This window comes from Ictidomys tridecemlineatus, chromosome 5, assembly GCF_052094955.1.
Source record: "Ictidomys tridecemlineatus isolate mIctTri1 chromosome 5, mIctTri1.hap1, whole genome shotgun sequence".
In the NCBI taxonomy this organism is placed as follows: Eukaryota; Metazoa; Chordata; class Mammalia; order Rodentia; family Sciuridae; genus Ictidomys; species Ictidomys tridecemlineatus.
This window is the reverse complement of record NC_135481.1, coordinates 148,435,607-148,462,241: the sequence shown is the minus strand read 5'-3', so window position 1 is coordinate 148,462,241 and position 26,635 is coordinate 148,435,607. Positions and strand designations below refer to the sequence as shown.

At 37.2% G+C, this 26,635-nt stretch overlaps 1 protein-coding gene across 1 annotated transcript in view; it reads left to right on the top strand.

The window, feature by feature from the left end:
* Cers3 (ceramide synthase 3) overlaps positions 1–26,635 on the top strand; it is a 125,556-nt gene that overhangs the window by 88,176 nt on the left and 10,745 nt on the right. The window contains exon 10 of the mRNA XM_005320087.5: positions 7,570–7,723. Coding sequence (XP_005320144.2) covers positions 7,570–7,723 — 154 coding nt within the window. The remainder of the gene's footprint in view (positions 1–7,569; positions 7,724–26,635) is intronic.

Genomic DNA, 26,635 nt, shown 5'->3' with positions numbered 1-26,635 from the left:
GTGGTGATATTCTCATTGTATAGATGACTGAAGCCCAGGAAGGCCATGAGACTCGCTGAAGATCCCAGGAGCCCTGATTCTCACCTCACAGGCTCCAGAGCCCACATCCTTGGCCTACTCCCTCCGCCCAGAGGCTCAGCTCTCTCATTGGCATTTGCACTAGAATGACAGTCTCTTCCATTTTGAAAGCTCTATAGTTTGTGTCTCTCCCTGGGCCTCTCAGTCAGAGGGGTGGGGTTAGTTCCACTAGGTGACTAAGGAAATAGGGTCAGTGACACCTGCAGGTTTGAGGTATATGACAAATGACATCAGATCTTGAACTGGCTCTGATGATTCTGGTTCAGGTGTCCCCTTTCTAAAACTGTTGCTTGGATGGCTCCACTTTCCTCAGCTGCCTCCTTTTAGATCACCTTTCCCTGCCGATTCTCTCCCTTAAATTCCCTTCAGAGGTTTACTAATGATACAGCTCTCAAAATGGAAGATACTGCCATCAAGGCTCCTCAGCTCTTTGAATTTTCCATGATACCTTCTGCCAAAGGGCATCTGAGCATTTCCTTCAACTGGAACCCTCTGTTCTGTCTTCTCTTCAGCTAGAGGGAGCAGGGAAAGAAAGTTCAGTCAGAACTCTGCATATGCCTTGTCCTTTTCTCTTTGCATGGACCACAATGAACAATTGTAAGTTTGCTAATTATTCATTCTCTAATTATTCATTCAACTAGATTCTGTTGTCAATTTCAACACTGACAAACTCCCAGTAGAGGATCTACTAAGGGATAAGGCACTGGGTCAGATAGGGGAGGCCCAGGGATGACTATGTTTGTGGCCCTGACTTTGGCAACCTACCTGCCAATGAGGAGCCAATTCATATGAGCAACTGTTGCTGCAGGGCCTACAAAGATGTTGGTACTGGGGGTCCTACAGCAAAGTTATAAATTCAGAGGTGACTAGAATAATGTGGAGACTTTGGGAGGGGACCATGCTTTAATGGATAAAAAGAATTAATTGAAAAGGGGAAGTTCATTCTGGGCTTAAAGTACAGAAAATTGCCCAAGGACAGCAAACCAGAACAGCAAGGGTCTTACAGTTATTAGTGCCTTTAATTCCCAGTAATAACTCTAAGAATATGAGCTCCACTAGTCCAGGGATTTGGGTTCCTTTTATTTATTACTGTGTTTCTAGTTCCTGCCAAATGCCAGGTAGCACTTTGCTAGGTGCCCAATAAATATTTAGTGAATGAATAAAGGTGGTGCTTTTTGCTTCCACTTAACAATTGAGAAAATGTATAAAGAAGTGGCACAAATTTACATAGCCTATAAGTAGTAGAGCTGGATTTTTTAAAAATTCTATATGATAATGAAAAAGATATTTTAAAGCATAATATGTAAGCTACATATAAAGGAAAAGATAGATTAGTTTGATGTAATCTGTCAAAAATATAGAGTCAAAAAAAGTATTAGATTGTAATGATATTTAACATAAATTTAAAATAGTATTGTTATCTTTAACATAAAAAGAATAATTGTGAGTCAACACAAAAAGTAAACACTGCAATAGAACAATGAATAGATAACCATGGATAAACAGTTCACATATGAAAAATAATATTAATCAATAAGGGCTGGGGTTGTAGCTACATGGCTGAGCAATTGCCTAGCACGTGTGAGGCACTGGGTTTGACCCTCAGCACCACATAAAAATAAATAAAGGTATTTTGTCCCTCTACAACTAAGAACATATTTTTAAAAACCAATCAATACTAGAGCTGTGGCTGTGGCTTAGTGGTAGAGTGCTTGCCTTTTACATGTGGAGTTTGATCCTCAGCACCACAAAAAATAAACAAATAAAATGGAGGCATGCTGTCCATCTACAACTACAAAAAATCAATATTATGTAAATGTATGTAATATATGGTCACTTCATATGAAGCAAAAATATATTAGTACAATGTTCTTTTACATGGAGACCGACAAAATACAATGTTGGTTAATTAATGTTGGTTGGTTAACTACTGTCTATCATACACTGGGTGTATGATAGACAGAATATCATATTGTACAGTTTTGCAGGAAAGAAGTTTAGCCAAATATTACCAAATATAAAATGAGTAGAGTCTTTGATTCAAGTTTAGGATCTTAGCTATTTCAGGGTAGAATCAAACAATTTTATCAAAGTGTTTTTATATGTAATTATAGTCTTTAAAATATAATGAAAACTGAGGGAGAACTTAAATTTCTTCAGTTAGGGATTAGTTTATTATATATCCATGAAATGGATTTCTAGGCAGCTATTTCATAGCATAATATACACTAGAGATTGGCAAACTATGCCTCACAGGCCAAATTCAGTCCACTGCTTCTTTTTTTTTTTTTAATAAAGTTTTATCAGAATGCAGCAATACCAATTGATTTATGCGCTGTTTCTACATGAATTTATTTACATAATAGCTGTCATGGTTGCTTTCATAATATGAGGGCGAAGTTAAGTAGTTGCAATAGAGTTTGAATGGCCCAGAGGCCTGAAACATTTAATATCTTTCCCTTTATAAACAGGTTTACTTTCTTCTGATCTATAGCTATATTCATTGGCATGGAAAGCTTTCTGCAACATATTATTGAGTGAAAAAAATTAGGGCACAAAATCACATGTATAGTGTGATCCCTATTATATAAAATCAAGTGGTATCAAGGAATAAAAAAAGAAAGAAAGAAAGAAAGAAAGAAAGAAAGAAAGAAAGGAAGGCAGCTTAAAGCATATATTTTTAGAAGAGATAGTTTGAGTTATATTCACCAAAATATTCTAGGGTATTTGTGAGTTGTGAGATTTTTGATAATTGTTTTCATAGCTTCTTTATATTTTTGGCACTTCCTAAGTTTCTAAAAAATCAAGAAGACTATATTTTTAATTGAAATGTAACTTTGAGGAATATCCACATAAATAAAATAGATAAATGGCTAGTATCTTTATTTATATAGAGTTTATATCATTGTTTTTTGAAAAAAGTACTTGAACTGATAACTCAAAAATTAGAAAACAGAGCTACTAAGCAGGCACAGGGGATCTGTAAAAGCATTGCAAACAATACAATATGAAATTGTTTTGATTTTTAATGTGCAAATTTTTTTCTGCTACCTTTCCTATCCTCTACTATCCCCCTCCCCTCCCCTCCCATCTTCTGCCTCTACCCCATCTACTGTAATTCATTTCTCTCCTTGTTTATTTTCCCATTCCCCTCACAACCTCTTATATGTAATTTTGTATAACAATGAGGGTCTCCTTCCATTTCCATGCAATTTCTCTTTTCTCTCCCTTTCCCTCCCACCTCATGTCTCTGTTTAATGTTAATCATTTCCTCCTACTCTTCCTCCCTGTTCTGTTCTTAGTTGCTCTCATTATATCAAAGAAGACATTTGGCATTTGTTTTTTAGGGATTGGCTAGCTTCACTTAGCATAATCTGCTCTAGTGTTATCCATTTCCCTGCAAATTCCATGATTTTTTCATTTTTTAGTGCTGCGTAATACTCCATGGTATATAAATGCCACATTTTTTTTTATCCATTCATCTATTGAAGGGCATCTGGGTTGGTTCCACAGTCTAGCTATTGTGAATTGTGCTGCTATGAACATCGATGTGGCAGTATCCCTGTAATATGCTCTTTTAAGGTCTTCAGGGAATAGTCCGAGAAGGGCAATAGCTGGGTCAAATGGTGGTTCCATTACCAGCTTTCCCAGGAATCTCCATACTGCTTTCCAAATTGGCCGCACCAATTTGCAGTCCCACCAGCAATGTACAAGAGTACCCTTTTCCCCACATCCTTGCCAGCACTTGTTGTTGTTTGACTTCATAATGGCTGCCAATCTTACTGGAGTGAGATGGTATCTTAGGATGGTTTTGATTTGCATTTCTCTGACTGCTAGAGATGGTGAGCATTTTTTCATGTACTTGTTGATTGATTGTATGTCCTCCTCTGAGAAGTGTCTGTTCAGGTCCTTGGCCCATTTGTTGATTGGGTTATTTGTTATCTTATTGTCTAATTTTTTGAGTTCTTTGTATACTCTGGATATTAGGGCTCTATCTGAAGTGTGAGGAGTAAAAATTTGTTCCCATGATGTAGGCTCCCTATTTACCTCTCTTATTGTTTCTGTTGCTGAGAAAAAACTTTTTAGTTTAAGTAAGTCCCATTTGTTGATTCTTGTTATTAACTCTCGTGCTATGGGTGTCCTATTAAGGAATTTGGAGTCTGACCCCACAATATGTAGATCGGAGCCAACTTTTTCTTCTATCAGATGCAGAGTCTCTGATTTGATATCAAGCTCCTTGATCCATTTTGAGTTAACTTTTGTGCATAGCGAGAGGAGGGGATTCAGTTTCGTTTTGTTGCATTTGGATTTCCAGTTTTCCCAACACGATTTGTTGAAGATGCTATCCTTCCTCCCTTGCATGCTTTTAGTTCCTTTATCAAATATAAGATAGTTGTAACTTTGTGGATTAGTCTCTGTGTCCTCTATTCTGTACCATTAGTCCACCCGCCTGTTTTGGTACCAGTACCATGCTGTTTTTGTTACTATTGTTCTATAATATAGTTTGAAATCTGGTATCGCTATACCGCCTGATTCACACTTCCTGCTTAGAATTGCTTTTGCTATTCTGGGTCTTTTATTTTTCCATATGAATTTCATGATTGCTTTATCTATTTCTACAAGAAATGCCGTTGGGATTTTGATTGGCATTGCATTAAACCTATAGAGAACTTTTGGTAATATCGTCATTTTGATGATGTTAGTTCTGCCTATCCAGATTTTAAAGTCTCTCATACTCACCAACACTGGTTGGGAGAATTCAATGAAATGATTCATAAACTTTTGGTGACCTTTGGGATTGTTATATTTTGGCAAATAATTTGGCAATGTTTAAATACTTTTTATTATACCCTGGGATTTTTGCAACTTTAATGAACACCTTGAAACAGCAATCTCACTTTTAGGAACATACATTTCTAAGGAAATCATCTTTCATTTGGGAAAGACCATATCCCCCAGGTTGTCTAAGCAGTGTCAAATATCTTAAATATAAAACTAAGTGGAATCGAACATAAAAATCTCACAAGTGCTATATTTTTGCAGAGGCAAAAAATCTCTATAGGACAAAATCAGGTACCTATGAAGATACAGGACAACTGACATTGTCATGAATTGCTGGTAGGAATGCAAAGCAGCCACCCAGGAAAACAGCTTTTAGTCTTTTACAAAGTTAAATATACACTTACCACATGCTACAGAACAGTTTCACCCTATATACCTACTCTTAAGAAATGATAACTTACGTTAACACAAACACACAAGTGTGAGTATTTAGAGAAGTTCTATTCATAATAGTTAAAAACTAGAAACAACCCTATTGTTTCTCAAAAGGTGAACAGATAAACTGTGTGTATCCATACAGTGGGTTACCAGGTGCTATTAAAATTCACAGCAACTTGGCTGAACTCAAGGGTACCATGCTTAGGAAAGGAGGCAGTCTTCAAAACTCATATTGTGGGGCTGGGGATGTGGCTCTAGCGGTAGCGCGCTTGCCTGGCATGCGTGCGGCCCAGGTTCGATCCTCAGCACCACATACCAACAAAGATGTTGTGTCCGCCGAGAACTAAAAAATAAATATTAAAAATTCTCTCTCTCTCTCTCTCTCCTCTCTCACTCTCTCTTAAAAAAAAAACTCATATTGTGTGATTCCACGAAAAGACAAAAGCAAAGGTTGGACAGCAGATACGTGGTCACAAATGTTAAGGGTGGGGATAGTGTGAAGGGATGGCGTTGGGGAGTTCTTTGATATGATGTGCTGTCATCCTCACTGTGATCTAGTTACCAAACATCTACATGTATTATAACTTATTGGACTGTACACCAAAACTCAGGAAATTTGACTGTATAATAATTTTTTTTTCTTTTTTTTTTTTTTATTGGTTGTTCAAAACATTACAGAGCTCAAGACATATCATCTTTCATACATTCGACTCAATTGGGTTTTGAACTCCCCAAATACATAATACAGACTCACTTCTGTTACATACTCACATTTTTACATAATGGCATATTAGTGACTGTTGTATTCTGCTGTATAATAATTTAAAAAATAAATGAAAATAAATCCAGGTAGGAAAAATTGGAAGACAGTACACTAAAATTACAGTGTTATTTGCTTATGAAGATGGTATTGTGGGATTTTTTTCATTACTTTATTTTATTTATCTATTTTTATGTGGTGCTGAGGTTCAAACCCAGGGCCTTGCATGTGTGAGGCAAGCAAGTACTCTACCGCTGAGTCATAACCCAGCCCCTATTATGGGCATTTTTTTTTATTTTTTATTTTACCAATTTAAGTGAGCACATTATTTTTATAACTAAGTAGTAAGATTATAATGCACATATCCAAGAACTCTAAGATCATATTAGTGTTTGAAAGTTGGGAAAGGGACAATTAACCCTTCATATTGCAATAACATCTGAAGACACTGTGCATCTTGGGTTATCAAGGACAGTTCAAATTGTGTCCAGGGATCTGTTTATGATATTGATTAAGTATGCAATTCACTTTAGAATGTGCAAATGGAAGTAATCATAGAATTTTTGCCTTGTTAATGCCTCTTTTATTTGGAAGTTTGGTTTTTTTTGAAGGGGATACTGGGGATTGAACTTAGGGACACTCAACCACTGAGCCACAGCCTCAGTCCTATTTTGCATTTTATTTAGAGATAGGGTCTCCCTGATTGCTTAACACCTCATCATTGCTGAGGCTGGCTTTGAACTCGAGATCCTCCTTTCTCAGCCTCCCAAGCCTCTGGGATTATAGGCATGCGCCCCTGCACCCAGCTATTTGGAAGTTTTACTTCTATGAAATTCTCTAGTCACCTGTATGTTTGTGTGTGTGTGTGTGGTGCTGGGGATTGAACCCCAACCTTTCACATGCTAGGCAAGTGCTCTACTGTTTTATTCACCTGATGCCAAATAAGTGAGACTTTGTCATAATGTGATAATAACTTCATGTGAATGTGTTACCTCATTTGTCCCTCACATCCCTTCCCCTACCCCTGGAAGGTAAGTAGGATTAGTGTAGGCTTTTCTGTTTACAAAGAAGAAACTGAGGGGCTTGGGCTGTAGCTCAGTGGTTGAGCACTTGTCTTGCACATGTGAGGCACTGGTTTTGATCCTCAGCACCACATTAAATAAATAAATAAATGCATAGATAGATAGATGGACAGATAGATAGATATTGTGTCCATCTACAACTGAAAAAGGGAAGAAGAAACTGAGGCACAGAAACTCTAGTGAAAAGCAGTGGGCAATAAATGTATCATTTGCTATAACTTTTCTCTCAGGAAATAGATTGCACTGTTTGGTTGCTTGCCAATAGTGATAAATGCTAATATTCTCGTTTTTTTTTTCCTCTTGAGATTTTTATGGACATCATTAGAAATGAAGTAAATGTGTGTTTGAGGAGAGAAAATATTTGGGTTTGTTGAAAAATTCACAAGTGCATTGGCTGTAATTTATTTCTCCCATCTGTTTGTTTTTCAGGATTTTATATTGCACCCTGATTCTGCCTCTGCATTACCTTGAACCTTTCTTTTCATATATCTTCCTCAACCTACAACTCATGATCCTACAGGTCCTTCACCTTTACTGGGGTTATTTCATTGTGAAGATGCTCGGAAGATGTATATTCTTGAAGGTAAGGGCTGTTCAAATATTATTGTTTTCAACAAGTCGACTTCATTGCCAGATTAGAGGTGGGGCCCAGATGATGGAATGCACAAGGTAATTCATAGGTTAATCAGAATTCTTTTTTTATTTGATTATAATTAATGATGTTGTGTTTTATAGTGATGGGCATTGAACCCAGAGCCTCATCCATACTACACAAAGACTCTACAAATAAGCTACTCTTTGGTTATTATTGGTAAAAATGTTCTCTATGATGTAGTTAGATTTTTCGTGAGTAGGACTCTGAGGTACTTTTAATAAACTGCTTATAGAGGCTGGGGCATAGCTCAGTGGTAGAATGCTTGCTTAGCATGTGCAAGGCCTTGAGTTCAAACTTTGGCAACCCTCACCCTCAATAAGTAAATAAATAAACAAACAAATAAATAAATAGATGAATAAAAATTGATTTTATTTGGGAATGTTATTTTGAATTTTTTAATTAAAAAATTGATTACTACTTTTTAAAGAATCGCCTAATAAATCAAAATTTGCTGTAGTGAGTGACCAGTTTTATGATAGCTGAGTAATACTTCAGAGTGCTTCCCTGTGCTGAGCATCTAATTTGCATGTAATGGTCTCTCCCTGAACTTGCTTCTACTTTCTGAAATATTTTTCATCATTTAGTTGTACTATGTTTGTAAAGACATCTTTTCTAAATGCAGCTATGCATCACTTTCAACAGGACATGCTCTAAAGATGTGTTGTTAGGTTATTTGGTTGTCATGTAAATATAAAGTATGAAGTGTACTCACACACATTTAGTTGGTATAGCCTACTGCACACGTAGGATATAGTGTGTGTATGTGTGTGTGTGTGTGTGTGTGTGTGTGTGTTGTAGCTGTGGTGTAGGTTGTGATGAGTGAAACAACGTGAAGATAAATTAAGCATGAGAATATGATGTGACCAAGTGGTTTGATAAATACAAGATAGATGAAGCTGTTACCAGCAGAACAGAGCACAATGTTTTATAATACACTTGTTTTAGTAAGTATCAAGAATACCCTATAAAGTAATTACAAAATGAATAGTAAATATAAAAAATAATCGCCTAGTCATTTATTATCATTCTCTAGTATTATGTACTGTCCATAATTGTCTGTACTATACTTTTATGTGACTGGCAGTGCAATAGGTTTGTTTACACCAGCATCACCACAGACATGTGAGCCTCTATTGTGCTATAATGTCACGATGGTTATAATGTCACTAGGTAATGGAAATTTTCTCATGGGACCACCATCATACATGTGGTTCCTTATTGACTAAAGGTGGTTATGTAGCACATGACTGTAATAACAAATTTATAATACCTTTTAGACAATAGAAGATTTTGTTTTGTTTTGTTTTGAATTAGGTGTGGGTTTCAATTCCAGAACAGTGTGAGAAAAGGATTACAGAAATTAATAAGGCACAATCACTGGCTTTAGGGAAGTAGTCCGTATCTACTGGAGGAATATTCACCTACTGTCAACAAAACATAATGTATAGAATATCCTGTGCTAAATAGAGGTTCCAGAATCTTTCTGTGAAAGAAAAGATAAAAGACAAATTCATTTACTCAAGGGACCAGGGCAAGTTCCACTGAGTGATGGAGTTTGAGTTGCACTTTTAAAATAAGGGGAAAAATGAGATCCCACTCCTTCTTTGTCTAGAAATCACACATCTAAAGAAGTGTCAGTTAGCCATGCTTCAAGTTGAAAGTTGCAGCTTGCCCATCCTAGGTGTTACCATCCATGTATAGCAATAGTATCAAACATCATGGATAACTTGCATGCTACATGTAGGCTGGAAACAGTCAAATAAGTTTAATTTTTTGGCTCAAACCTCTGATTGATTCATTTTTCCATTTTATTATACAAGTCTCAAAGATAACTGAAGAGTTGACAGGCAAAATGAATGTTGTAAAAATTAACCTGATTTTTTTTTTGCCATCTTAACTCTTGGATCTAGACAGAGATATAGGAAATTGAGATACCACTGGATTAATTTTTTTTAAAAATCTGAAAGGGTTTTTTTTAAACTAAATTACTATTGATACAAGTGTGTTTCCTAGAGAGGGGAAACACACTTGTATCATTCATTCAAGTTGGAGTGCCAAGAAAAGGAACTTCCATTGAATGGTTCTAGCTCATGAAAAATCTAAATAGTTTTACTATGATCTGTGAAAAAGTTATCTTATGTCCAAGTGTCTAATAAAGTTGCAGTAACTGAGATAAGGTTAAGAATTTGAACCGCTAGATGATTTGCATATCCTGTAGTTGGGTTAGAGGGAGGGCCCTGAGCTGAATCTGTAATTCCATTGGATCAAGCCTTCCTGGACCTCCTAGCCCCTTAGTAACTGGTGAGTGACAACAATTACAGTCCTGGAAGGGACCCAGGGAGAGCAAATCTTGGAAGCCAAAAGATACTCTAGTTTGGTTTTGTTGTGATTTTCACATTTCTGATCTATAAAGGGTCATGCCAGGCCCGATTAGAAGCCTAGCAGTCTGGCAAGCCATGGACAAGAATCCCTGATTTCTTATGCTGTACTTTGGGAAAGCTGTTTCCAATTGCAATTTGACAGCAGTGGCGAAGGGCCCCACAGCCCTAATCCTTGTAGTTTGTATGACTTCAGCTGGCTTGCATATGCACTCTGTTTTCCACAGCAGTGGCAAAACTGGCTGTGAAATCAGCTTATTCCTCCAAAGCCATAAAGCCTCCTTTTAAAGAATGGTATTTGAAGGCGTAGTTGCATTGCAAAGGAAAGAAGAAGGGTAGAGGCAGGAGCTGAAATTCTTAGAGGAACAAGTAAATCAGTTTTCAACTCTGACTAAAAGTATGTAGCGTTTAATGCAACTCCACTTGTTACTAAGGGGACTATTCTTGGATACTTTAAAAATGGAATTGCAGAAGTTCATAGGCCTCCAAAAATTTCTGGTAAATCTGATGACAGAGATTGAGAATTTGGCCTTCAATTTCTTATACATGGCAGGTTCTAAGTAAATAATTTTAGAAATACAAATGAAAAAGTAATTTGAGGAAAACAAACAATATTGTTTGGGGTGGAAAATTATAAGCTAATTTATTATCAGTTATGACCTCCATGAATTTGTACAGCAGACTAAGAAGAACAAAATGATTATACTTCATAAAAGTAACATTTTTCTGCAATGTTACATCTTATTTTCCCTAAACAATGGAGTTATGGTATATTTATATGATGAATTAAGGCCTCCCACTCTTTGCTTTTGTTTTGAATATCTTAAGACTATCACTGTGATATCAGAGGACAAGGCTTGGCTCTGAAATGTGATTCCTATAAAGTGGGTGATTTTGTGATGAACTACCAACCCACACATCACATCAGGAAACATGAAAAGCTGACACATTCATCTTGTCATGCTCTTTGCAAACATGAAAAGTGCTTTGAGAGGAAATGAGAAGGAACATTGTATGCTTTTGTTTAATATTACTTAAGAGAACTTGATCATCCTTAAGCTTTTTTTTTTCTTTTTTTAAAATATCATACTGGGTCCTGGCCAATTCAAGCATGTCTCTGTGACATCTTACACTGGTGAAGAGCCAAGTCATTCAGGGGGAGCTGGCGCACACAGCCATTAAAGCTGGGGTGGAGACACTAGCCCCTTGGCAATGTGCCCCAGCCATCTGCTACTCACCAGGCAACATCTCTTAACTTCATAGAATGACACTTTGCATACCCTGCACTAGCTTAGTTAAAAAAAGGAACATGGTAATAAACATGAGGAAACTGAGGCCTGGACAAATTTATAAGGATTTTTGGCAAAGCCAAAACTAGAACTTGAGTCTTTTAACTTGTAATATTTCACCTTTTTTATTATTTCTCGTTTGAATTAAGGACAAAAATTTAATAACCAGAAAATTAATTTAAAAACTTTCAAGGAGTCAAAAATAGTAAACAAACCAAGTAATCAAAACAATAGTTTAAAATAGAGCACATATCCCTTAACTTACTTTTTGAACTTTTTAAAAGCACAAAAAAAATTTTCTTAGGTTTTTTTGTTTAGTTTACTTTTGTTTTTAATCCCAAATCACTGCCACATAAAGCAATTAGGTAGCTAAGAATACAGGCTCCAGGCAGATTCAAACCTTTGCTCTCCCGTTTCTGGCAGAGTGATCTTGGGTGTATGACTTCTACTCATTACCTCAGTACCTGCCTTTTAGGATAAAGCCCTTCCTACATCATCAGGCACATAGTAAGCAGATAATAAACATTAGCTGATATTATCATTCTCATTACTTCGTAAGCAGGTTTCTTCTACTGAATTACAAAGAGCCTGCTGCAAATAACAAGTTGTCTGGCAGTTGGCTCTCATCAAAGCTCTTCATTTTAGACAGTGCAGCAGCTGATGTCAGGTGTTAGAATCTATGGCTGGCAGCCAAAGGCTCCAATGACAGTTTTCAAAGTTGTCTTCTGCCAGTTGATTTTCATGACTCACGTTCTGTATGATCCTTTTTGACACATTCTTTCAAATGTCAGCATATTAGAGAAGAAATACAAAATCTGTAACATCCTAGACGCCAAGAACACTGGTAGTCAGTACTAGCAGATATAAAAACTGTACTTGGTTGGATGAAAATTTCATAAAAATGTTATAAAGGCTGATGATTGAAATAAAGTATTATAGAAGTGCTCTTGATTTATATTTCTATATTCCTGAATATTTATGCAGATTAACTAGTTTGATAATTTACTTCAAAAAACAGTGGAATTTATAAACTTATAACGGCAAAAAGTAAATGTGCTCATGTTTACTGGCTTAGAGAATTTCAAATCTGAGTATACTTCTACACTCTACATTCAGCTTCACTACTAAATAGAATCCTTGTAGAGTTTAAAGCTGGAAGAGACCATTAAATGGCCCACCATGACACCTGGCTCCTCTTCTCAAGGTCTTATTATTGTTTTGAGCATGCCACTCACATCCACATATGTGAATTCGTACTGGCTTTAAGTTTCATGGTGAAGCCACTGTCAACACCCCTTTGTTATACAGGAAGAGAGTGAGTATGGGTGACAAAGTTACATGACTTGCCCAAGGAGACACAGTAGTAGGATTCACACTCATGAAACCAGAAACTTCAGAGCCCAGGTTGTAATGCTGTGCTCTTCTTCTTTCCTAGTAATTCAGTAACTGTGAATGTATGTCTTCAAAATATAAGTAATACATATTTTGCAGGTGTGTTTTTTTGTTTTGGGCAAAATACCTTTATTTATTTATCTTTATGTGTTGCTGGGGATCTAACCCAGGGCGTCACACATGCTAGGTGAACTGTCTACCACTGAGCCACAATCCCAGCCCTCGCATGTGTTTATGTATTTTTCTGAATGTGTATTTAGTATAGCTTATTCTCAACTCACAAATTCCACAATCTTTGACTTTGTTTACTAATCTTTGTTATCAATTATAATTGATAAATTAATTCCTGCTCTTCATACAAGGCATTCTAGAAAATTGCATAAAGTCTATCCCATTTGGGGATTCTCTGGCTTAAAACAATTATAAACTGACTCTGAAAGGGTAGAGTTGCTTAAAGAAGTCAAAGTTAACGAGACAATCATCTTCATGGCTCTAAGATAATAAAAGTAAAAAAAATGTATTATCAGTGAGAGGCAGGTTTCATAAGTAAACCCACCTCTTCCTAGCTCTCTTGCTTTCATGGACTTACTGTTACTTTGTCCTTGACCTGGAGGCCTCCATATTGGATCCATAAGTATAAAAGAACACCCAGATGAGTGCTCCAGAGAAGACCCAGATGCACGAATTTATCTTGAGGTGGAGGCAGGTCAGCAAGGAGGGCTTATCTGTTGAACAAGTAAACAGAGACATGGAGCTGGTGGGGAGTGTTCCAGGGTCATTCAGATCAGAACTTGGGCATGCACATTGATCTGAATTCCAGTCAGATATCTTTTCCCTACCCCAGGATAACATTGTCCTGCATTCCTCTTATAATTGGATATTCAATATCTTTGTGCAAGCTATTTGGAGATTCTGTTGCTTTTTTTTTATTCTAAAATGATTCCTCTTTCTAGTGTGTTGGGACAGTGATGTGATAACCACATTTAGGAGTTGCAGTGCCTCTCTGCAGCTAGGGACACGAGTGTGTCTCATCAGCTTTTAATTCCAGCAAACAGACCTGTGAGAGAAAAAGATTAAATCAGTGTTTTTTTTTTAAAGAAAGTAAATATTTCATTTTGGCTTTCTTTACTCCACTTGTTTCTTGAAAATAAGTATGGAAAGCATCTGAGAACTGTTACCCTAAGGAGATTTTGGTCCCTAGGTGACCATTTAAAAACAGCCATCCTCACTTCTCTTCAATTCTCAATGAATTATTTGATTGCATGAATGATTTGCCATACTTGCTTTGTCACTTCCCTTTGCATACTCTTAAATTTCTTGTCTGAGGTGTTTTCTAAAAATGGTTTTCAAAATGCCAGTTCTTTGAAGACAATGGACTGGTCAAGTCATTTGACCAGTAGAAAGTCAACTGATCAGTTGTCAAACGAAGGAACTTGCTTCAGAGGAAAGCAGCCTAATGCAAGCATTTCCTTGACCTCTGTGGCATTTAAATCCTGCCTTTCTTTCCTCTTTCCCAAATGGTGGCTAAGATGGCTTCTGAGCCACTGATCAGATCTTATTGTTGTTGGAAATGAGGGCAAGGTTGGGGAAGATCCAAGTAAAAAGAAATTAGAAAAGCTCTGATACTTCTTGCACCCATGATTTGAAAAATCACTTCACAAAAATGGAATACATCTTTATATAATCCTGAAAAAATAGATCATCTTCATTTTATTAGTAGAGAGACAGACAAGCACACACACACACACACACACACACACACACGCACACACACACACAGATGTCATATGGAATTTGAGCTTTTCACAAGGGGCACAGGCACAATTCATGGCTTGTTAATAAATCTACACATTTACGCCAGGATGTAAAAGTTTTATTAGTGGGCTCTTGGGCCAGAAAGATTGGTAAAAACAGGTGTGAGGAGACTCCATACTGACCAACACTGTCCCTGTTGATCTCCACTATTTTCTGTGGCCACATCCTGTGTTCATCTCCCTGTCCCCACTACATAAGTCTTAGAAGAGAGCTTCATGTAACACAAAAGAAACCTTATTCCTGAAAATGCATTCAGTTTGTAGCAGAGAGTATAAGAAATTAGTTTTTAAAACATTTCCATTTTGATCTCTAATGTGGGCTTTAGTTTCTGAATGATTTATCACACAGATAACTTGATCCAAGTTCTGTTTTGGGAATAGCCAAGTATGTCATCTGAGGAGCTCTGGGCTTTCAAAGGGGCTGTGTTCTTTCAGAGTTTTCTTGCCACATGCAAGGGCTCAGGAGATTCAAAGAGAGTAGCACTGGGCACACACTCTTCACACAACTCCACAGTCCATGCTCTGGAGGCCCAACCTGAGTGAGCCTTGTCATTTCTAATGGGCCTTGGACTCACAATGGCTCCAAGTAACTGGAATGCTTCTGTAATGTGAACCTGGAAATGTGGTTATGTCTATCAAAGAAAAGGAATTAGCTTAGGATGGAACCAATGAAGTATCCCTAGAGCCCTCTAGTGAGGCATGGCCACAAAGGGGACTTTGGCTTAATGTTAGAACTGGCCCTTCATGGTAGCTACATCTATGTAACAATTTTATGGTCGCTTCCACACAGAAATCTACTTACCCTCTTAACCTGGATGTGAGATGGCTTGAAGAATGTGAGGAAATCCAGGCTGCTGGGAGGGCCCCAGGATCTTGGCTGTTCAGCAAAAAAGAGGAATGAAGAGATGATTAAATTGCATGAGGTTGCAGAGTTAGCCTGAAGCAAACATGGCCCTTTGAAGCTTTCTGTTGCCATTGTTTTTCCTCTTCATGTCATTTGAGAATTATGTGTGTGTGTGTGCGCACACACACACGCGCGCTCATGCATAAGAGCATTTGTGTCTCCCTCTGGAGAAGGGACAAGTCAGTTCTGCCTCTCTTCAACTCTGTGCAAGTCAGTTTCCATCAGCCCATGATAAGACTTAGAGAAGGAATTATTGTGTGTCTCCCTACCACAGGCTTACAGAGCCTTGGTCCCCAGAGGTTCTAAGCACCACACTACCCACAGGGCATTCCTTGTGTGCCTGGTTCCAGCCCCAAGAAGAGGATCCACATTTCTTCTAGGTCAGGAGGCACACTACTAATCAGAGGGTTCAGAATCCCAAGCATTTACTGAGACAGGAAATCTTGAAAAAGTCTTTAAATTTTTAAACTGTTTTCTCATTGGGGTTAATGAAGGAAGGTTATCCTTCCTTCCCTAAAGGACTGTGATGAGGAAAAAATGTTCTACATGAAAAACTGTTGAAACTGTGAGGTAGAGTAAATGGCAGTGGTGGTGTTATAGCTGTGGAAGCATACCTTTCGCAGTTTCCAAGCACGGCTCCATTGCAGTTGTTCTTTCCTGTTCTTCCCACAATCCCAGATACTCTTTTCTCTCAGGCTGTGAGTCTTGTATGAGCTGCAGCCCATTGGAGGGCCTGGAAACACTTTATCTAGATGTCTGATGAGAAAACTGGCCTTTTCTGGGATTCTAGAGCATGAGGGGTGCTCTAGAAGGTAGCCCTACCCTAGGAAAGGAGTTGGAGCCAGGCCTCACCTTGCCCAGAAGCTTACAGAAGGTTTAGGGAGACGAGTGTTGCAAGTGCTGCATTCATTGCTTCATCTGCTCTTTTTTTATTTTTATTTTTATCTGTAGATGGACACAATACCTTTATTTATTTATTTATTTGTATGTGGTACTGAGGATCATACCCAGTGCCTCATCCGTGCGAGGCAAGCGCTCTGCCGCTGAGCCACAATCCCAGCCCCTCGTCTGCTCTTTTTAGTCACCATGGAGACAGTAGCCCTCCTGGTCCTTGGTCTCCACAGAGACTGTATCTTAGCAGTCAGGCTGAGCCTCCCTTCTTTGAGGCAGCCTTTAACTCTGCAGGCCTGCCTCTAGCTCAGGGCCCTGGTGACACTTGAGGATGGATGATTTTTTATTGTTAGGACTGTCCTGTTCATTGTAGGATGCCCACCAGATAACAACAGCATTTACACTGGTTGTGACAACCAAAACTGTGTCCACTTGTCAAATGCCCACTGGAGGAAGTTGTCTTCATGGGAACCATTGCCTCTGGGTACATATGTCCATTTCCTATCTGTGTGGGTAAATCATGTTCTCCTCTTATTTTCTAAGGTGGTAAAAAATGTAATGTTTTTTATATTTGCCTACAGATTTACTTCTGCCTGTCTTCATTTCTTATGTAAGTGTCTATCTGGTATTATTTTTCTCCTGTCCTTTTCTCCCATGAAAACACACATTTCTGGTACCACAGGTTTTCTGGCAATTAATTTTACTAGCTTTGTTTTTCTGAAAGTATTTTTTCCTTCATTTAAAAAATATGGTTTTGCTGGGTTTAGAATATCATATTAGTCTCTTTCCCATCATTCTTTCCTTTCTCTCCTTCTGTCTGTTTCTTCTTGCAGTACTTCAAAGCTGTTAATCTGCTGTTGGTGATATGTATGTTAACTTCTTAACTTTATCCTCTGGCTGCTTCTGTGAGTTTTCTCTGCAACATTGGTTCTAGCAATTTGACTATGATGTGTCCTTGTGTATTTTTCTTTTTGTTTATTGTGGCTAGGGTTTGTTGAGCTTCTTGAAACTATGGATTTATGGCTTTTATTGAATTCAAATTTAAGCAAGTTTTTAAAAGTTTCTTCTGTATTCTCTTATCCTCTTCTGAAACTTCAATTACCATTTGTATTGGCCTACAAGTCATTGACATTCTATTCGTTTTCAGTATAATAGTCTATTTCAAATATTTTATCTCTATAAATTTCATTTTAGTCTTTTTAAATCTTTCATTTCTGTCCTTATTATGTTTCAAATTTTCTCTACCTCTTTGAATATATAAAGCATATTTACAATAGCTATTTTAATATATTTGTAAAAATTCTATCATGTTTGGTATTTCTGGGTCTATTTATGTTAGTTATTTTTTTCCTGGGTATAGGCCATGTTTTCCAACTTCCTTGCAAGTTTTGTAATTTCCTGTTGGGTGCCAGACATTTTGAATTTTATATTGTTGAATGCTGGATTGTGTTATATTCGTTTAAATAGTGTTGGATTTTGCTTTTGTATGTAGTTAAATTACTTTAGTAAGGTTGTTCTTTGTATGGCTTTATTTTAAGTTCTGTTAAGATGAAAGCAAAATAGTCTTTAGTCCTTCTTAACATTCTCCCAATTGCCCATGTAGTAAGAATTCTTTTTACTCTAGACATTGACAAGACAACAAAAAGTGGCCAACCCAGTATGAGCTCTGGGAATTGTTTTGTCCATGTCTTTTGGGTCATTTGTTTTCTGCCCTCAAGTAGTTTCTTCATACTTTTCACAGATCAGTACTCAGCTAAAGACTGAAGAGAACCCCACTACAATCTCTGGTTCATGCTGTCTCGCTCTCTCCATCTCTCCATGGCTTTATTTTTCCTTCTTCCCAGTATTTTGCCCCATAAATTCTGGCTTCTTTAACTTTAATAATCCCAGTCTCAGTTTCCTCAACTCAGTGGCACCACTGGTCTATTTGAGTTCTTTCAGTACACTGGTGTAATTATAGGGCTCTCATTCTTCATTTTCCTTTTCTCAGGAACTATAGTCCCTAATTGCTTTCTGAACAGTTTATAAAACCCATTGTGATACATAGTGCGTAGTTTCCTAGTTGTTTAAGGTGTTCGGGAAGTCTATCAATATTTTTCCATCCTGGCCAGAAGCAGAAGTCATAGTATTATATTTTCTGAATAACAATAGTTAATATACTTCCTAAGACAGGCTGCTCCAATGTTCAATCAAGTCTAATAGCTAGATGGCTTCTTCTTTTTTTCTGATTTTTCCCCCTAGGCTAGAGCTGTCCAATGAAATATAACACAAGCCACGTACATTTTAAAAATTATCTAATAGTGACATTTAAAAATAATAACAGGCAACATTTATTTTAATGATATATTATATTAGATGTACTTGATTCACCCTCTTGAGCTCTGCTCCTTCAAGGCTACCACTTGCTGACTCATAGAGTCTGGGCCCCCTTTTAGGTAGCAAGGGCTATGAACTACCAGGGTCTCATGTGGCATTTATGGCTTCCCTTTCTCTTTCTAAGGTGATGCTGTCCGTGCTTCCCAAGTCCTGCCCTCTCACCCTACCCATGTCCATAGGGTCCTTCCAGCCTCCCTTCCCCACTTTTCCAGCCACAAGCTGGAATTGGAATGTGTATATATTTTTCTTCTTATAAATTCTTTGAACAGTGTTCTCTGTTTTCAAGGAAAGCTGAAGGCATGTGTCCAGTTGTTCTTGGAGTTTCCGGGGGAAATTTAGAATTAGGCTGCCACCAATGTTCTTCAACTTCAGAAACCCTAAAATAAATAAATACTTTGGGTGTTTAAAGTTTTTTTAAAGACAGGTATCTTACCACGTACTTCACAAGTGACGTTGACCATGTCCCAGTTTTGGAGGGCTCCCCAGAGCAGAACAGAACTACATGGTCACTATTCAAAGACCAACCAGATCCTGTTACTGTTCAGGGTCAAATCAGATCCTATAACTGTTGTATTGGAACTAAGCAGTTTTTGAGGTATAGTCTGATAAATGCAAAGTCAAGTGAATCTGTTAGGTCTGTTTTTCTGACAACTCCATGTCCATTGAGGCAACCTACTTTTGTATATAGTTGCTGATATTCATATTATGCTGTTAATTCATATTTAGCTTGATTGATTAAAACCTTTAACTCCTTTTCACTTTCCTCTGTTTGGGGATTGTGTGGTGTTGGTGATTTTCTCCTCTTGTTGGAAGATAATTTCCTTCTTGTTAAATTTCCTCTTGCTTGATCAGGTTATCATCTGAGACTTTTGTTTGAAAGTATGACATTTGGTTACAGGGACTTTAATGTTTCTGAGGACCTTAATTTAAAAGGTCTATTAAAGAAAATTAAGAGTTTTCTATATAAGCCAGCTCATTTAAAAGCCATTATTATTTTGCCTGATGTATTTTTTAATCAGGAGAGGATTATATTCATAGTTAAGGCTTATATAGAATAAGGTACATTGCTCATATCCTGAAATCTTCCAGATTCCATATTTTTGCTTGAGATCAACCTACTACTTACTGGCTATGTTGGATACAAATTTCTAGAATGACCTTTCGGTATTTGGCAGGAAAGTACTCACAGTCTGGTCCCAATCAGACAACTTCAATCAAAATCTATGAGGTAGGAACCAAACTGAAATTTTTGACAGTCTTCTTTCCTACCCAAAGTGAATCTAATTTGAGATTCACTCAGTTAAGTAGAAAAAATAAGCTGTGTGTGTCCTCTCCATCACTGGAAACGTGTACATGGATGTCCCTCCATTTACTGGGTTCACTTCCTAAAAACCAGCGATGTCTGAATTTTGCCCCACCTTTATAAACTTAGCCAACATCTCAACACTCTCCTCTTGCAAATTTTAACAAAAGTAGTAGATTCTCATGTCACAGTGGTGTTCTCTGCTAACAAAAACTTCATAAATAAAAACTTAGTCTGTTGAAATAAGCACATTTGGATTCTTTGCTTAGTAGAAAACCAGAATTCTTTAAATTTTATGTGTCCCTGGAGAACTAAGAACATGATTCAAATGAATCATGATTTATTAATTATTTTTAAATAACCATTTATTTTTGTAAGATGAAATACACTTCTAATTTTATATTGCCTTTCTGGACTGAAATGTAGTCATGAAATAGACTAAGGAAATCAATTTGAAATTATGGAATTCTAGAACTTGAAAGAGACCCAGGTGTGTGATTCTGCTTCAACTTTTCCTTTTCACCAACAGCAGCAATCTAGAGGCTTGTGGCCCTGAAAGTAGCCTGGCTGACCAGAGAGTGGTCTGTGACAACCAGCCTGTGTATTGCCCAGAGACTGTTAAAAATACAACATCTAGGGCCCCATTAGCCACCTTCTCACTGAGAATCATAGATGGCTCATGTGCACATTAAAGTTTGAGAAACATTGATCTAGAAAATTTATATTCCACGTTACTGAAAGGAAAATGTCCATATGTAGCCAGGTTTCAAGAACCCAATTTATATTTAATGCATGTCCTTTAAGGAGGAAAAAAAAAACTCAATTGTTTTGTTCTGTGACCTTGTCAACTTGGATAATAAGAACTAATATAGCACAAAGGAATGTATTTTGCTAGTCAGAAAATTAAACTCTGAGTGAATGTGCTGCTTCTTTTTTTTTTATACAGTGAAAGTTAAACGTTTGCTTTCAAAATGGTATAAAATGCTTATTATATTGCTCTTTGTTTTACTGCCAAGTGTGGATTTAGACATGGAGTCATTCACAAAGCTGTGGGACATTATGAGTCATTCACAATCTCCTGGGCTTTTGACATTATTGCAAAGCTACAGATTCTTGATCAGAGAGTTTAGTTACAGCATTTCAAATATACAACTACAGTTTTATTTAAGACATAGTTTCAGATGTCATTCCCAGAGATATGTGGAAGTACAGTGATCAGAGATTATTCATTTACTAGGAGTGAGTATTTTATCCTCTGAGCATTAATATATATTTTGTCTCATAGTCTAGGTTAGTGTTATATATAATATGACAGAGGAATGCATTACAATTCTTATTACATATACAGAGCTCAATTTTTTTCATATCTCTGGTTGCATACTTAATATATTCACACCAATTCATGTCTTCATACCTGTACTTTGGATAATAATGATCATCATTTTCCACTACCATTAATAACCCCATGCCTCCTCTCTTCCCCTCCAATCCCTCTGCCCTATCTAGAGTTGGTCTGTTCCTCCCATGATCCCGCTCCCTATCCCAGTATATATCAGCTTCCTTAAATCAAAGAAACATTTGGCATTTGTTTTTTTGGGAATGGCTAACTTCACTTAGCATTATCTTCTCTAACTCCATCCATCTACCTGCAAGTGCCATGATTTTATTGTCTTTTATTGCTGAGTAATATTCTATTGTGTATATATGCCTAGGTTAGTTTTTTTGTTGTTGTTGCTTGCATTCATTTTTGAGGAATATAGACCAGGCCCAGACACTTACCTTAACTAATAGGCAAACCACATATAATTAATAAAAATGTTTTTCTTCTGGAATCTTAAAATACATTTTTAAATTATGTAAAAAATAAGTCCCAAAGCATAGACATCAGGATTTGAGTTGAAACTTTGTGAGTGTGTGTGTGTTAACATGGTAAAGAGTCATATAATAATTGAGTGATGTTAGTTGTATTATATTTTTTGTACATGCATGGTGGTGAGAGATTTCCATGCTCTGTCATGTGATAGTGAATTGAAGGAAATAACAAATACTTCAGACTGGGTCCTTAATAGAGCAAAGAGGTTTATTTAGCTTGCAGTTTTTGAGGCTGAAAGTCAAAGATCCAAGCTTCTGGTCACATCTCGCTGGGTCTAACTCAGCAAAGCTGATCACATGCTGGTAGCAACCACTCTTACCCATACCTCTACACACACACATTTCTCTCTGTAGGAACCACTGGATCCACCTTTGAGTTACCCAGCCTCTTGCATCTAGTTCAAGCCTTCACACTTATGAGGACTTCTTAGCAGAAAAAAATGAGACAAGGTTTCTACTTGTTGAAAAATTTCCATTCAGCTTTGAAGTTAGACTCTAAAATGGTATTTCCCAACCTTCATCATTTCTGAGATCGATGTTTGTACCCGTACATAAAGGTGAACCTAGGTGGGACCCAAAGCAGGAGGGGTGACCATGTGACTCTAGGCACCTGGGGCTCTGGTCGCTTCAAGAGCTAAGACAGAGGCACCTCAAGGACTGAAGGGATCAATATCTCAGCACACCTTTTAACCTTTCCATGGCACATCATTTGGAAATATGTGGTGTAGAATAGCCTCTTAAATGACCACTCCACTGTGGGTCAGTACATGATAAGATGGTGCATTTCCTTTAGAAGTTGAGCTAGTGGACTGAAATTGTCTAAGAACAAATCATATTTTGTCTATCCCTAGAGAAGGGCAGGAGTGATACTTTTTGAATTTTCAGAAATCTTATCAACAATAGCAATCTTGCTCCTCTAAGACAACAGGAATTGTCTGAAGTGGCTACCACAAACCCTTCTTCAGGGGACTGCAGGTCTTTAGGAGATATTTGGAGACCAAGACATGTGCAGCTGTGTTTCAGAGGGCCAGCCTGTGTTGCACAGCTCAGTGGACTGCTGTGCCTGCTTACTCTGGGATCACAGGCCACACCAGCTCAGAATTTGGAGTCTGGCCACAAGATTTGACATAGCTTAGAAATAGCTGAGACAACTTTTGGAGAGCTAAGAAGTGCAGGGGCCTGTATCAAAGAATTCAGCTGAGTGCAGTAGGCTGGAAAATGAAATCTCCTGTAAGAGAAAGATTTTTAGGTTTTTTCTGTGAGCAACCAACTAAGTGAATAGTGGTTTCATTTGCTGAAAGATGAAAGATCAGAGAGAAATGTAGTGTAAGTGGAGGAGACCAGAGTCTGATAAGACTGTTAGAGAGCTGAGAGATTGGCTAACTCTTGATTTTTTGAGTTTGAAGCCAGGAGGACAGGTTCATGCTGGGGATTTAAATTTGGAAGTCATCTACATTTAGATGATATTTAATTAATGCTGTGGTATAGGTTCATTCATTCACTCAAACCCACTCACCACTCACTCACTCACTGAACAAGTATGCCTACTATATACTAAATGAAATTGCCTATAAGAAGCTAATGAAGACAAGTGGTCTATTCCAGTACATTCTAACTCTTCCTATTCCCCATTCTCCCTCTTTTTCTCTCTAGAGGTGACCACTCCTTAAAACTTGTGTTCTTCCACTCATGTTTTTACACATTTGTCATGTTTGGGCATAGCTATACATATTATTGTTTCCTGTATTTTAAAACTTTACACAAATGGTATGACCTAGTATCATGCAGCTTGATTTTTTTTTCTCTTTATAGGATTACTCATGTTGATAAATGTCTCCTTGTGAACATGGGTGGAAATTTCTCTTTAAGTGGCATTGCCAGGTCTAATTCACTAGATGCTGCCAAACTATGTTAGGCAAATTGAACTCTAATAAAATTATTATTAATTTTTTTTAATAAAATTATTTTTTAACTTAGGACATCAAAAGACTATCAACAGAAAAAAAGGTAATCCATAAAATGGGAAAGTATTTGCAAATAATTTACTTGATAAAGGATTACTATCCTGAGTATAAAAAGAACTAAAACTCAAAACAATACAAAAATAAAATAAAAACGTGATTCAAAATAGGCAAAAGACATAAGAGACCTTTCTTCAAAGAAGATATATAAATGAACAAAAGCACATGAGGAAATGCTCAGTATAATTATTGATCAGGGAAATGCAAATCAAAACCACGATGAGATACCACCTCACATTATTAGGATGGTGACTATCAAAACCAGAAGATAACAAGCGCTGGTGGAACTTTAAAATAGTAAACCACTGTGGAAAATTTCTGGTGATTCCTCAAAAAATTAAATATAGACTTACCACATAATTGGCTATTCCATTTTTGGGTATATATCTAAAATAATTAAAAGTAGATATCTGCACTCAACATTAATTCACAATATCTAAAACATGGAAACAACCTAAGTGTTCATTGATGGATGAATGATTGAATAAAATTGATATATAATACAAAGAAATATTATTTTTACCCTTGAAAAACAAATTCTGACACATGATACACCCTGGATAAAACTTGAGGATAATGTGCTAAGTGAAATAAGCTTAAGAAGACATACTGTATGATTCCACTTATACGAGGTATCTAGAGTAGTTAAAATTGTAGAGACAGAAAGCAGAATGGTGATTGTCCGGGGCTGAGGAGAGAGAGAAATGAGGATCTCTTAAACGGGTACAGCATTTCAATTTCACAGGACTAAATGGAGATGTCACACCAGAAACCCTCTAGAGTCTGTCTAGCTCTAAAACTTGCTTTTTCTCTTAGAAATGCTTTTTCTCTCCCTTCACCCCCTAGTGCTGAGGATTGAACCCAGAGCCTCACACATGCTAGGAAAGTGACATATCACTGAGCTGTATCCCCTGCCCCTTTTAATTTTTATTTTGAGACAGGCAGGGTCTCTCTAAGTTGCCCAGGTTGGCTTCAAATTTGTAATCTTTCCAAGTAGCTGGGATTACAGGCATGCGCCAATGCACTTAGCTGTAAACTCATTTTTAATTTCTTAAAGTCTTAGCAAAATTAAAGAATTTCCTAAAGAATAGAAAGAAGTTAAATAATAAATTATAATGCCATAATAATATAATTAAATTATAACTAAAATTAAATTATTTTATTTTGATTTAATAATAAAGTATTATTTGTTATTTAATACATTAAGATAAAACACATTTTATTTTACATTGGTGAGTTGGGACAGTATAAAAGAAAGATTTTGTGTCTGGCTCTGAAATTTAAGAGGAGGTATTCTGTATACATTGGACCTGTTACAAAAATTGGCTTTATTTTCTCTTCCACAAATCAGGGAACTATGAATAGGCCACTTTTGAGGTCATATTTTAAGCAATATAGACTTAAATGCCATAGGATTTAAAAGATTTTAGGCACCCTTAACAGCTAAAATAATCTTGACAAAGAAGAACAAAGTTGAAAGACATAGACTTTCTGATTTCCAAACTTACTGTAAAGTTACAGTTACAAAGCAGTGTGGTATTGCTATAAAGACAGACAGACTGACCAGAGAGCCCAGAAGTATACCCTCACAAGACTGTCAAATGGTTTTTGATAAGGGTGCCAAGATCATTCAGTGGGGAGAGAACAAATTTTTTTCAACAGTAATTCTGGGAAAACTAGATATTTACATGCTTTAGGGCTGAGTGAGCCTTTGGATGTGAGATGGTTCATCTCCATGCCCCTCCCCAGAAACGTGCCTTACATAAGACAGTTTTGTCTTTTACATGAGTTTAATAAGGTGAAATCATTTTGGTTCCAAATTCAGGATGTTCTGTTTCTGCTAGTCATGGGATGTTCTGTCATTGACATCCTTCATGGTGACTAATTTCCAGCTTTTCCTCTGAAGGCAGTTCTCCTCTGCCCATGAGGTGTACCACATGAACAGCATTTCCCAAGAGCATTCCTGTTTAGTGATATGAGGGCTCCAAGACCTGTTAGGACCAGTAACAAGGTCTCCACCAAGTCACTGACTTGTTGTTGTTCATGCTTTTCACTGTCCTTTTATGTGACCAAAGAGGAACCATTGGGGCAAAAACTCTTAAACTCTTGAAAGACCTTGCAAAAATTACATTCTTCCACCTTCAATTATGAAATAAATAGTACTGTTAGTAATTTATCCAAGAGGACCCAGAGCTTTTTTGGAGAAAACTCAGTTGAATTAATAGTAGTTATGTTAGCTAGTCCTAGAAAGCAAATTATCTAAAGTGGTCAGAATGGTAATATGCTCTCTTAAATGGTGACTGCTAAGCCTTCACCAGGGGGAAGCTGGGTCTGGCAGAAAATTAGCAGATGTGCTGCCCTGTGCCTTGTTGGCAAATGAGAACTGTGCAGTTACCACAGTCCTTTGGCTGCTGAAACCTAGGACCACCCCTCCACTATTCAAAGAAGGTTTGGATCTTTCTTTATGCATGTAAAGTTTGGGGCCTTTAATGATTTGTGGGAGGGTTCAGAGTCAACAATTTGTATCAGAAGAGTTCTAATACCCCAGAAAAAAAACCTGGTAACATGGTAAATTCTAGCAGCTCTGTAACAACAACCAG